Genomic DNA, 13,271 nt, shown 5'->3' with positions numbered 1-13,271 from the left:
TTTAAATCAACACAATCTGCTACAAAACAACAAGCATAAAGATTGCAGATAACACAAATCCCCCATGAAAATATTTAAATCAACACAGTCTGCTACAAAACAACAAGCATAAAGATTGCAGATAACACAAATCCCCCATGAAAATATTTAAATCAACACAATCTGCTACAAAACAACAAGCATAAAGATTGCAGATAACACAAATCCCCCATGAAAATATTTAAATCAACACAATCTGCTACAAAACAACAAGCATAAAGATTGCAGATAACACAAAGCCCCCATGAAAATATTTAAATCAACACAATCTGCTACAAAACAACAAGCATAAAGATTGCAGATAACACAAAGCCCCCATGAAAATATTTAAATCAACACAATCTGCTACAAAACAACAAGCAGAAAGATTGCAGATAACACAAATCCCCCATGAAAATATTCAAATCAACACAATCTGCTACAAAACAACAAGCATAAAGATTGCAGATAACACAAATCCCCCATGAAAATATTTAAATCAACACAATCTGCTACAAAACAACAAGCATAAAGATTGCAGATAACACAAAGCCCCCATGAAAATATTTAAATCAACACAATCTGCTACAAAACAACAAGCATAAAGATTGCAGATAACACAAATCCCCCATGAAAATATTTTAATCAACACAATCTGCTACAAAACAACAAGCATAAAGATTGCAGATAACACAAATCCCCCATGAAAATATTTAAATCAACACAATCTGCTACAAAACAACAAGAATAAAGATTGCAGATAACACAAATCCCCCATGAAAATATTTAAATCAACACAATCTGCTACAAAACAACAAGCATAAAGATTGCAGATAACACAAATCCCCCATGAAAATATTTAAATCAACACAATCTGCTACAAAACAACAAGCATAAAGATTGCAGATAACACAAATCCCCCATGAAAATATTTAAATCAACACAATCTGCTACAAAACAACAAGCATAAAGATTGCAGATAACACAAATCCCCCATGAAAATATTTAAATCAACACAATTTGCTACAAAAACTAAAGTTTGGATAAAACAATCCTGTACAAAACATTAAACTGGCAGATTTTATGCAACCAACCGAATCAAATCACCAAAACAGAAAAAGTGCATGTGACATTGCCCTCCTATAAAAACGAAAAAGAGCAGAAGTACACAAAGAAAAGTCTGTCACTCCCCTACGGCCGTGCGGTCAAAAACTATTATCTCTAACCTGCTCCAGGAACGCCTTTAGGACTGGGTACTGGTCTGTTTGCGACTCGTTAAAGGCTCGAGTCATGTGATCTAAACTGACGGGATTTCTGTGGCGCCAAAGGGCGGTGCATCCTGGGTTGATACCCTGGGTGAGATCTTCTGCGCCCGCGTCAAGCTCGTATAGCTGGCGGAGGAGTGGGTCCGAGCCTGCAACAGTGTTCGTAAAGTACATAGGGTGTCAAACTATCAAGCAGTAAAGTGGAAAGTCTACAATACCAAAACATGTTAAATAAGCATTACTCTCGCACAGTATACAATAACGAAACATGATAATTTTCCTGGCCGTAGATATCTGTAAGTTCTAAAAAGTATATTTCCAGACGTTACCCCCCTTTATGAGATACTTGCCTCCCCCCCCTCATTTGAGCTCGTAGACCTACCCCCTGTAAAGGACAAATGCATACCGAATCTTGTGTCGTTTGCAATCAACTGCAGGCTTTGTTGAATTGACTCATTAACGTTCTGAAAGAAGAAGCGTCAAGATAATATGCTATGATTATTATTATTAATATTATATTATTATTATTTTGCCCCACTCAAATGGACAGTGCTAAATAAACAATAGACTCGATTCCTTTGCATGCATTTGCATTGAATACGGCTCATAGATAATACGATGTTTTAGCCTAGCATTAGGCTTATGGAAAGTACGGCGTTTGTTCAACTTACAAAAGCTGATAGATTTATTTGATAATAAGGGAGTGATTTTAGCCTCAAAACAGAAAGGCTGGTTTAACTGCGCGGTACTGAAACTAGTCTTGCGTTTTTCAGCACTGACACTCCAAAGAGGTAACGAAGATGAAAAAAATGAGAAAAATGAAGAAGGATACACAAAAAGCGGGTCGAGGAGAATAATTAACAATAAAGAAGAAAGCTCACCACGAGGGTCGGGGCCAGTACAACCTGATTGAACTGCTGTTCCCACTGAGCGCGGGCTTGCTTGGACTTCAGCATTCCATAATTACCTAAAAATAAAACCCTAATGAACACCGACAGCCGATGCGCAGGGGGTCTTTAACGTCACCACAGCAGCATTAACGTATCCATGGTAACACACCTGCATTCATCTGCGCATGTGTAGCGATGTTACGTATCAGCAAATGGACGCTGAGTATTGCATCATCCACGCTACGACCGCTGCTTTGCGTGAGAAGGCGCAAGTCGTTGGCCACGTGATTCCAGAGGAATTGCTGTACCGCGTTTGGTGTGACGTACGGGGTAATCATCTGAGCAACGTGCTGTAAGGAAACATACAGGTTATACACGTGATTTACACGTGCCGATCAGTCGGGACACCCATTTGGTGTTGGCCCGACTTTTAAAAAGACTTTTGGTGTCGGGACAATTTTAAACTTCACAGACCGGAGCAGAGGCCCGAGAGGTTTCAGCTGTGTTAATACTCTCTGTAAATCTGCTGGCCAACAATCCTCAATCTGTGCGAGAAGTGATAATGTAAATAGCTGACGGTCGTGGTAGCTTTTTAGTAACATTTTGGATTGCATTAAAAGCCAATAAAAATTGAGGGGATTTATTCAAAAAAGGTTTGAGGTTTTGAGCGCCTCTCCAATACAGAAAAGAATTTTCATCAACCCTGTGTTATACCAACTAGAACAGAGTAAATGCCCATTAGCATTGACCGTCACGTGACCTTTACCTGTGCATCTTGGAATGAGCCAATCAGCATCGAGCCGTGAACCAGAAGGCGGACAAAAGACACCGCGACAGATGACAAGCCTCTCTCTGGTGCGACAGACCGATTCGTTGCTGCGCCGATACAATGACCGGTGTTGGTCCGATCTCCACTGGATTAAAAGTTTTAAATTAAGAATCAAGATTTGTCACTGGCTTATTCTGTTTTTCTAAGATTAAAGGTGATTGAGTGAAATCCAGACATTTTGGTTACCTGCGAGATCTACCAAATCGAAACTGAATATGGCCATTTCTAAGCTCATCTGTGAGTGGTGGAGGGAGTCAGCCATTCGTTGTATTGGTATTTCTATATTATCAATATGTCCTTTGTAAAGTTCGGGGCCTTATGGCTAAGGAGCGTGGGGGTGGGGGTGGGGGTTTTTGGATAGTTGGCAGCTGCCCCCATCCTCTTGCTTGCTACGGCCCTGGCATGGCTCGAACTTTTAACACTATACAGACTCCCATTGCTTGCTACGGCCCTGGCATGGCTCGAACTTTTAACACTATACAGACTCCCATTGCTTGCTACGGCCCTGGCATGGCTCGAACTTTTAACACTATACAGACTCCCATTGCTTGCTACGGCCCTGGCATGGCTCGAACTTTTAACACTATACAGACTCCCATTGCTTGCTACGGCCCTGGAATGGCTCGAACTTTTAACACTATACAGACTCCCCTTGCTTGCTACGGCCCTGGCATGGCTCGAACTTTTAACACTATACAGACTCCCCTTGCTTGCTACGGCCCTGGCATGGCTCGAACTTTTAACACTATACAGACTCCCCTTGCTTGCTACGGCCCTGGCATGGCTCGAACTTTTAACACTATACAGACTCCCCTTGTTGCTACGGCCCTGACATGGCTCGAACTTTTAACACTATACAGACTCCCCTTGCTTGCTACGGCCCTGGCATGGCTCGAACTTTTAACACTATACAGACTCCCCTTGCTTGCTACGGGCCTGGCATGGCTCGAACTTTTAACACTATACAGACTCCCCTTGCTTGCTACGGGCCTGGCATGGCTCGAACTTTTAACACTATACAGACTCCCCTTGCTTGCTACGGGCCTGGCATGGCTCGAACTTTTAACACTATACAGACTCCCATTGCTTGCTACGGGCCTGGCATGGCTCGAACTTTTAACACTATACAGACTCCCCTTGCTTGCTACGGCCCTGGCATGGCTCGAACTTTTAACACTATACAGACTCTCCTTGCTTGCTACGGCTCTGGCATGGCTCGAACTTTTAACACTATACAGACTCCCCTTGCTTGCTACGGCCCTGGCATGGCTCGAACTTTTAACACTATACGGACTCCCCTTGCTTGCTACGGCCCTGGCATGGCTCGAACTTTTAACACTATACAGACTCCCCTTGCTTGCTACGGCCCTGGCATGGCTCGAACTTTTAACACTATACAGACTCTACATGGTTCTACCGTTTAACACGATACACTGTCATTTGGTGTTGGCACAGCAAGTAATTGCTCCTGTTCAAGCAATGGGTTTTTGTCTTCTTGTGCTGAAGATCGGCTACCATTGTTTATGCGTAGGGCGTTTAGTCGTAAAACCTGTACATGTCAGTCCAGGAGACAAAACCTCATTGTAATTCATTTGGACTTACGTTTGAGCCGGCCTGTTTCCTGCTACAAGGTTGTGACTAATACCCCCAATTGGAGCTCTGCACTCCGTACAATTCAACTGCTGGGTTGGCCTGCCACACTACATGTCCCCAAAAAAAATTAGACGTTACTTATCGAAACACAAGTCAGTACAAACGACGCAAATAGCAGGTGCTTATTGGTACTATTCAAAGGTTATATATAAAGTTCTGCAATGCAAGAGCCAGACATTGATGGACTTGGATGGGTTATCGCATGAAAGTTCGATATTATCCTGCTTCGGTAGAAATATAATGATCCATTGTACCTTTAGATCGTAATACTGGTATTTAAAGCCCATTTCCGTTTTTATTGGCGAGCGCAGACTGGTGCCAATGTTCGGTATGAAAGCGAGGCTCTGTACATTGGTCTTCAAAATGGCGGGAAATTCTGGAAGTTGCTGGTCTCTCCCTTTTTTAGCTTTTTTTCCACTACTTCAATTTGTTATCGATGCGTAGAAAAAACCTTAAACCATTAACAACTAATGCAAAAATGTTCTAGATCTGTGCGGATATGATTGCTATTTTCACATTTCTTTACAATACACTAGACCATTTTTAAATACAAAGTTTTGTGTCAAAGCATAAGACGGCGCCAGGCGCGTACACAGGGGGGGGGGGGGGGGGGGGTGCGTAGGGTGCGCGAGCATCCCTCTTGGCGGCCATAAAGTGGGTCATTTCTTATTAGTGAATCTTCAAATACTAGGCTTTTTCGATTTTTCGGTATGATACCTATGACTGCGCATCCCCCCCCCCCACTCAGGCAATGGGTACACGCGCCTAGGCGCGGATGCAATATCCTCGTTTTCGTGCATTATTTCGGTATTAGTCCGCGCCCGGCAGCTAGCGATAGCGCAAATGGGCTATTGACAATTTTGCGATTATCCACTTTCTTAAATAAAAATTTCTGCGATTATCCATTTTCTTAAATAGGTCATTCATTCTAGTCAAAACCATGAGAAAATAACCCTGGTAGTACTGGTAGCAATGGTAGTACAGAAACATCTCTATAGACTTACTTCAGTGATAACATAGGGATGTCCGTTTGGGCATTCTGTCGAATTGAATAAGAAAAAAAGCTCTGATTATATGGAATTAAATAATGGAATTAAATAATTCTTGTTGAAACAACAAAAACAAAAAAAACATCAAACCACGATTTGAAATACATATAACTATTCTCCACCATATTAATAATCATATTAATACATTACCATATAACTGCCCTGTTCCCGAAAATGCGGATCTCACTTCAGGGATGATGTCCTCTGGCATCGTTGGTAAAAATGAACGCTGTTGAATAGGACATTATATGTACTCAGAGGCGAGACCTTTTCAAGTACACGACAAAGAACTTTTCAAACCGCTAAATGTACATACATGGACAAGGCCAGTTGTAAAGAGAAAGGGTTTTTTTTATAGCGGGCACTCTTTATTGCGATTGGGTTGCGTGCGAGTATTCACTTACCGCCATTACGGTGGGGTCGCGTACGAGTGTTCACTTACCGCCATTGTGTTGGGGTTGCGTGCGAGTGTTCATTTACCGCCATTACGGTGGGGTCGCGTACGAGTGTTCACTTACCGCCATTGTGTTGGGGTTGCGTGCGAGTCTTCATTTACCACCATTACGGTGGGGTCGCGTACGAGTGTTCACTTACCGCCATTGTGTTGGGGTTGCGTGCGAGTGTTAATTTACCGCCATTACGGTGGGGTCACGTACGAGTGTTCACTTACCGCCATTGTGTTGGGGTCGCGTACGAGTGTTCACCTACCGCCATTGTGTTGGGGTTGCGTGCGAGTGTTCATTTACCGCCATTACGGTGGGGTCGCGTACGAGTGTTCACTTACCGCCATTGTGTTGGGGTTGCGTGCAAGTCTTCATTTACCACCATTACGGTGGGGTCGCGTACGAGTGTTCACTTACAGCCATTGTGTTGGGGTTGCGTGCGAGTGTTAATTTACCGCCATTACGGTGGGGTCACGTACGAGTGTTCACTTACCGCCATTGTGTTGGGGTTGCGTACGAGTGTTCACCTACCGCCATTGTGTTGGGGTTGCGTGCGAGTGTTCATTTACCGCCATTACGGTGGGGTCACGTACGAGTGTTCACTTACCGCCATTGTGTTGGGGTTGCGTGCGAGTGTTCATTTACCGCCATTACGGTGGGGTCGCGTACGAGTGTTCACTTACCGCCATTGTGTTGGGGTTGCGTGCGAGTGTTCATTTACCGCCATTACGATGGGGTTGCGTACGATTGTTCACTTACCGCCATTGCGATGGGGTCGCGTACGAGTGTTCACTTACCGCCATTGCGATGGGGTTGCGTGCTAGAGCGACCAATGGGTGAGCAAGAGTCTGTTCATCATGAGCTGAAAGCACGGCTGCGAGATGTAACACAATCTCTGCAATCGACCTGTCACGCGGAGTACTTCCACTCATAACCATCAGGGAGACGACACTGTGACTTTCTTGCGTGACGTCTGAGACCAGTTCTAGCGCTAAACGGCGAGGCTGCAACAGCAAAGAGATCGATAGTGATAACACTCATGTTGATGACGATCCTGCTATTATAATTATTATTATTATTATTATTATTATTATTATTATTATTATTATTATTATTATTATTATTATTATTATTATTATTATAACTTGATGTGATAACTTAAAATTAATAAAGATAGAGGAAATTGGAAGATTGTAGACATACGTATGATTATCGTAATAACGATGTCGTCGTTGGTGACAATACTTCTTACCTGTTCCCGGATTTGTCGTGACGCCAAGATAAAATCATTCAGGACTTGCATACTCTTCAAAGATGGAAGCATTAGATTAGCTCACACTATTGTAGTCATTATTTTGCTATAAACATCCTCCCAGTCAGCAAATCGATGTACTAAAACGTACATCTCGTATATATTTTATTGCGGCACAAATAAGTCGCAGAGACTTTCTACTAACTACCGATGCTTATTTTAAGCATGATGATTATCACATTATGCTTGACAGCAGTATGCTTTTACGCCAACAAATAGTACTTACAAAAAGCAAACAATTTAATGTACTAACATTTGGCGAAATACGTTGCTGGTCAGCGGTAACAGCCTGTAGTAATGCTAGCGACATCATGACTTCGGTAAAAGGGTCACCTTGAGTAACCAGGCCCTGTAGGGAATAGGAAAAAACTAAAAACCAGCTCATTAACCTCGAGCACAAATTGGCCGCCGCATATAACTTATAAGTCCGACTTATTATAGATATAGCAACTGTTAGTGGGAGAGCTAAACCGCTGGCATCGTACCTGCAGGCTCTGAGCGACTTCAGTGACGTGACTAGATACCGCTGCACGTGCTATAGCTTCTCGAAGACCCTGGTAGTTGTGTCCATATACCAGAAAGCGGTCTGGTGTAGCCTGAAAACCGGGATATAAAAAAGGGAGCCTGTGAAGCCGGATAGAACTTAACGCAAATCCTGTCATAACGTATATAAAATCACGAAGCGGTGAATATTTAGAGCTTGATAGACCTGTATAACGGGAAAAAAAATGAAACATGTATCATTCGAGAAACACAAAGGCTGACAATTTACCGTGTTTTTTTCGTATATTGAGAGCTGTCGACATTTATTGTAACAGATTAGTGTACACAGACAACGGAAAAAAATCAATTCCGACAACAAAATTCAATTCAGAGTCGTTTGCCCTGTCTCAAGAAATATAAGATGCTTTTTACTTACTGGGCTATTTGATTCAATTGAAAGGGGCGGGTATTTATTCAAATCGGCGGGACCTTTCCCGAAAGTGGAGCATTTAGCCACTGCGAAATAAACAATTGTCTCCCACCCTTACCTCACGCGGAGCCGCAGTATCCCGAGGAGGCAGAATCCACCCAAGCCCACCAGTACTCGCTAACTCCTTCAAGGCGTCCACACCAAACCGGTTAGCGAGCTGCTTCAGTAGAAACAGGCGCGGGGTCTGGTATACGCCGTTCATGCAGACCTTCTTGACCTCTTTAAGCAGACCATTTAGGGCGTTCACTACTCCAGCAGTCTCCCACTCTCGCGTCCCACATGTGTGGCGCTGGTGGATGAACTCCGCTGTTTTTGTCAGCGTTAATCGGGTCACCGCAATGGCTTGGAGTATAGGGACGTTCACATTGGGGTGGCCAGGTGCTGGCTCGCTAAAAGGCTTGACGGGCATCTGACGGAGGGCACGCTCCGTCAAGGAGATCTTGTTCTCAAGAGGGAACTCTGCGGTGCGTCGGACGAAGTCACTGTACCGTGCGTCCTGAGACGAAAAGGGCGTTACTCTTGGAGACAAAATGAGCGATTATTGATTCTAGAGGATGCTCTATAGGGAGTTTACTGTAACGATCACCCAAGACACTGGATCACCTGAAAGCAAAGTGCGACTTCTTTCTAAAGGCACTAGTTAGGATTGCGTGACAGCAAAGTGTGGACTATTTACTGAAGGCACTATTTAGGGTAGCGTGACAGAAAAGTGTGACTATTAACCAAAGGCACTATTTAAGGTAGCGTGAAAGCAAAGTGTGACTATTTACTAAAGGCGCTATTTAGGGTAGCGTGACAGCAAAGTGTGACTAATTACTAAAGGCACATGATATAATGACAATGATACGGGTAGAATGCGTTACCTCGATACACTGGATGCATAGCACAAACACCTCCATCACATTCTCCAGACCGACTCGCTCTTCGGCACTGGAGACGAACTCTGCCAATAACTCCTTCGCCTTTGTGTCACTATATAAACAGGAACCGGAAGTAAGTACACCAGAAAAAGAAAGTATCACAGGAACCGGAAGTATCAAAGGGTTCTGAAGTATCGCAGGATTTGGAAGTATCTCAGGAACCGGATGTAAGTATCACAGGAACCGGAAGTAAGTATCAAGGGAACCGGAAGTAAGTATCACAGGGTTTGCAAGCAAGTATCGCAGATTTTGGAAGAATCACAGGTACCGGATGTCAGTATAAAATGACTCAAGAGTCAGAAAAACGTAAAGTAAATGTGGGGACTGGGAAATAACCTTAGAAAACCATTACATTAATGCACACTTCAGGGTGTTCACTGGATTTGGTCCCACCCAGGACGTCGGTAAGGTCAGGTTTTTGCGACCAATAGAAGAAAGTCGATAAAAAAATCAGTGTATAGGTATTGTAGTAACGCTGCAATGTAGATTCTGTTCGAGTATTCACCTAGTTATTTCAGTACCAGCAAGATGGGATTATTACCTTGACTTAAGAAGTTGTTGGAGTAAAAATGATCGCACCACAGGGTTGATATCAATGCCGTAATCAGGGAATGGAGAGAAACTCTTTGTTGAACGCTCACTAGTTGCATAACCCATCAGCGTCTGGAACGCGCCTTGTTGAAGTGTTCCGCATGGCGAATAACCAAAACAGAACATCGACACGACATCCATGAAGAACGAGTTGCAAGAGTGACGAAATCCCTTGACGAGTGCCAAAATCTCCCTGTAAAAAGGTCCCGCAAAAAGAAACTGGTCACTAATATCCAAGACTTACAAACGCAAGGTGAGTCTGCAAACATACAAACTCTTTTTAAGCGATCACTATAATAAACCCCAAAATATTCGCTTTGCACTGAAATGCTTTATTCAACCAACCTCCATTCAGCAGCTCCATCACGCAGCAAGCACACGGTCATTTCACCTTTTTAAATGCTTACATAGTGTGATAACTGTGTTTTATAGGTGTTACATACGTATACTACACGGCTTGTTAACACATGTGGCTTATGCCACAAACGGTCATTTCACCTTTTTGCATTCTTGCATAGTGTGATAATTGAGTGTTTTATAGGTGTAACATTCATATACTACACGGCTTGTTAACACATGTGGCTTATGCCACAAACGGTCATTTCACCTTTTTGCATGTTTGCATACTGTGATAACTGTGTTTTATAGGTGTTACATTCATATACTACACGGCTTGTTAACACATGTGTCTTGAGCCACATGCTTGCATAGTGTGATAATTGAATGTGTCACATAGGTGTTACATTGATATACTACTATACACGGCTTGTTTAACACATCCGACTGCCACACACGGTCATTATACCTTCTCTTCGCTACTTTCCGTTTGCATGTACAATATATGTGCTACATACATTCTCTCCTGGTCTTCCGCTGGTTCATAGCCATCCGGGACATGCTGTCTGCACACAGGGCACCCGCTCTGTTCATTAAACCATCTCCGAGCACATTCGAGGCACGTGAGGTGATGACATGGCGTAGAGGACGGAACGCGGCATTCACGCAAACAGATGGGGCAGGTCAACTCTTCAGCCCTACTCGGCAACAGACAACAGTTACCGGGGCGTTAGGAAAGGATTGCCTCCTTCGCAGGCGTCTCGAGTGATTTGGGAAGAAAAGACGTTTTTTTCGATTTCGGGCTTCCTGTGGTGAGTTCAAGAAAGAGTGGGGTCCTGGGCTAGAGCAAAAAAAGCACCCCTTAGCTCTTACGGCTTCCGGTTCCGGTTCAACTCGCCACAGGAACCCCAATTCATAAAAACACTGAAAAATTACAAAAAAAACACTCGAGATGCCTACGGAAGGAACTTAACAACAGTGGCGCATCTAGTTGACCTATGTTTCTCGTGGGCTACGCTTAGGTGATAAAATCTATGATTCTTTCAATATAATAAAGCAGACTATTAGGGAAACTATAAGGGTTCATATCGGATTCTTTAGGATAGCTTTCTCCTCTGTAATGACGGAGGGTTGAGTAAACTGTGGCCCACGGAAATTTGAAACAAAAAAAGCGTTGCCCCTTTACACCAGTGCTTTAGTTTTAATAATAAGTCGAGGAAAGGCACAAGGAAGGCTGAGCACTGAAACAAAAAGCTAACACTGCATGATATGCGATAAAACAAGGAGCAGAAAATCAACTATGAAGAATGACATACAGGATTTTATTCTTTCTGTTTCGTGTGGCATTTTAAAGCCTTTTTTTAAAAGCTTACCAATTATGTCGATGACAAAATTCCTGGCTGCAATCCTTCAGGAACCTCTCGAGTGCCTCAAGAGCCTCGTTTGCCATCATATCTGTCTCATCGCCGAGAATCTAGAAGCAAACCCTCGTTAAAAGCCTTTCAGCATGCGCCCATTGGAGTTACTTTAGATTCAGAATGATCTCCCTCACCCTCTTCCACGCGCAACCAGCAAGTCCCAGCAAGTCCCACCTTTGATTCCCCTCGTTTATTATCCATAAATCATCCTAGTTATCCCCAGTAACCATGGGTCCCTTTTTTTTCTCTATATAGCAAAAGCTGGACGCTTTGCGCTTGGACAAAGGCATTCGCATAAAGATTCTCCTGACTCTTCTCGATCATTAAGTTTTGGTGGCGGTTTGTGGAGCATTCCCCGATTGTACCAAGATTATTGTTAGGAGGTAGGAGAGGAGGTTAATCATAATATTTCATAGTTAATATATGGGGAAACAAAATTTACGTTTTCGTATTTTGTCCGTGAAGACTTAAACGCCGTGGAGACTTCAACGGTATTCCCAATTCAACGTCATGAACGTTTCATGAAATAAACGCACCTTCCACAACTTTTGCAAGTTAGCTGAGTTGACGGCGTGGTCATCGGGACTAGTCACGTGCTCAACAAATAGCCGGACGATTGAAGCCCTCTGCCACAATGACCTGCAAAGTAATAATCAAATATTGTCCGTTACTTAACCATGTTGTCAAGACTATAGATTAGAGAACATCTCAACGACGACAACGACAAGGAGAACGTGACCGAGAGTATGCCTTTTGATTAGTTCAATACAGTTAACTAGGATTTTATAAGAATACGGTCTTATTTTTGTCATAAACATACGTTCTCGTGAAACCCTAACACTTCACGTTGTAGTTTGGAGAAAAGCGGCTAAAAAGTATCAGACACAATGGACATGTTGCTGTTAATGTTGCACATGTTTTCCATTTTTTCTGTCGTTATCGTACTGGAGGCCACCTCAAGTTACAGTCGTTTGACAAAACGTTGTCGTGAACCGGCTTCGCGACTACGCGAAAAACGACTGTATACGTAATTCTCACCAGCAGTGTTTAATGATGTTTTGAGTCCTTTCCCCGTAGCCTCCACTTTTCTCGTCTGTCTTGTCAAAGTTTTCCTTGCTCGTCATGGTTTCCACAGTTTGTCTGAGGCAAGTTACCCTGGCGCACCAGCGAGAAACACCGTCATGGTCTTGGAGGTCCTGGACACTAGGCACGAGGCCTTCCAGGCACGTCTGCAGCGCGACCGCATCCAGCATCTGAAATAGAACGCTTCACTGGTTGGTAACATCCACTACCGTGGTAACTCTATTAATTGACCACCTTCGAGATCGACAGCAACATTGACCTGTGAAACCTGTATAAAGCGACCACTCTCGAGAGCGAGACAGGTGGCCGCTCAATAAAGGTTGACGCCTTAACACTGGCACCTAAGTACAGGAGTTTAGTGCCGAAAAGCAAATAGTTTAGGACTTTATACAGAAGCTGTTGAAAAAAGGTATCACTGTATTAAAAAAGGCAGAACAAATGACAAATGCCAGCCGTCAAATAACAGTTCGCGATCGAAAGTACATGGGATA

General features: G+C 43.4%; 1 protein-coding gene across 11 annotated transcripts in view; it reads right to left on the bottom strand.

Moving 5' to 3' along the window:
- Window positions 1–13,271, bottom strand: part of LOC5519404 (E3 ubiquitin-protein ligase rnf213-alpha) — a 107,189-nt gene that overhangs the window by 8,237 nt on the left and 85,681 nt on the right. For 9 of the 11 annotated variants that reach the window (XM_048731663.1, XM_048731657.1, XM_048731656.1 and 6 more), the window contains 19 exons: window positions 12,736–12,950; window positions 12,234–12,336; window positions 11,653–11,753; window positions 10,798–10,977; window positions 9,894–10,136; window positions 9,296–9,404; window positions 8,491–8,928; window positions 7,945–8,055; window positions 7,713–7,808; window positions 7,400–7,453; window positions 6,945–7,151; window positions 5,855–5,933; window positions 5,660–5,694; window positions 4,605–4,702; window positions 2,940–3,087; window positions 2,343–2,523; window positions 2,165–2,250; window positions 1,666–1,747; window positions 1,245–1,432 (listed from right to left, as the gene is read on the bottom strand). In XM_048731663.1, coding sequence (XP_048587620.1) covers window positions 1,245–1,432; window positions 1,666–1,747; window positions 2,165–2,250; window positions 2,343–2,523; window positions 2,940–3,087; window positions 4,605–4,702; window positions 5,660–5,694; window positions 5,855–5,933; window positions 6,945–7,151; window positions 7,400–7,453; window positions 7,713–7,808; window positions 7,945–8,055; window positions 8,491–8,928; window positions 9,296–9,404; window positions 9,894–10,136; window positions 10,798–10,977; window positions 11,653–11,753; window positions 12,234–12,336; window positions 12,736–12,950 — 2,754 coding nt within the window. The remainder of the gene's footprint in view (window positions 1–1,244; window positions 1,433–1,665; window positions 1,748–2,164; window positions 2,251–2,342; window positions 2,524–2,939; window positions 3,088–4,604; window positions 4,703–5,659; window positions 5,695–5,854; window positions 5,934–6,944; window positions 7,152–7,399; window positions 7,454–7,712; window positions 7,809–7,944; window positions 8,056–8,490; window positions 8,929–9,295; window positions 9,405–9,893; window positions 10,137–10,797; window positions 10,978–11,652; window positions 11,754–12,233; window positions 12,337–12,735; window positions 12,951–13,271) is intronic. The other 2 variants (XM_048731660.1, XM_048731662.1) reach the window with 2 other exon arrangements.

The sequence above is a fragment of the Nematostella vectensis genome, chromosome 8 (genome assembly GCF_932526225.1).
Source record: "Nematostella vectensis chromosome 8, jaNemVect1.1, whole genome shotgun sequence".
In the NCBI taxonomy this organism is placed as follows: domain Eukaryota; kingdom Metazoa; phylum Cnidaria; class Anthozoa; order Actiniaria; family Edwardsiidae; genus Nematostella; species Nematostella vectensis.
This window is presented reverse-complemented; position numbering and strand designations above follow the sequence as displayed.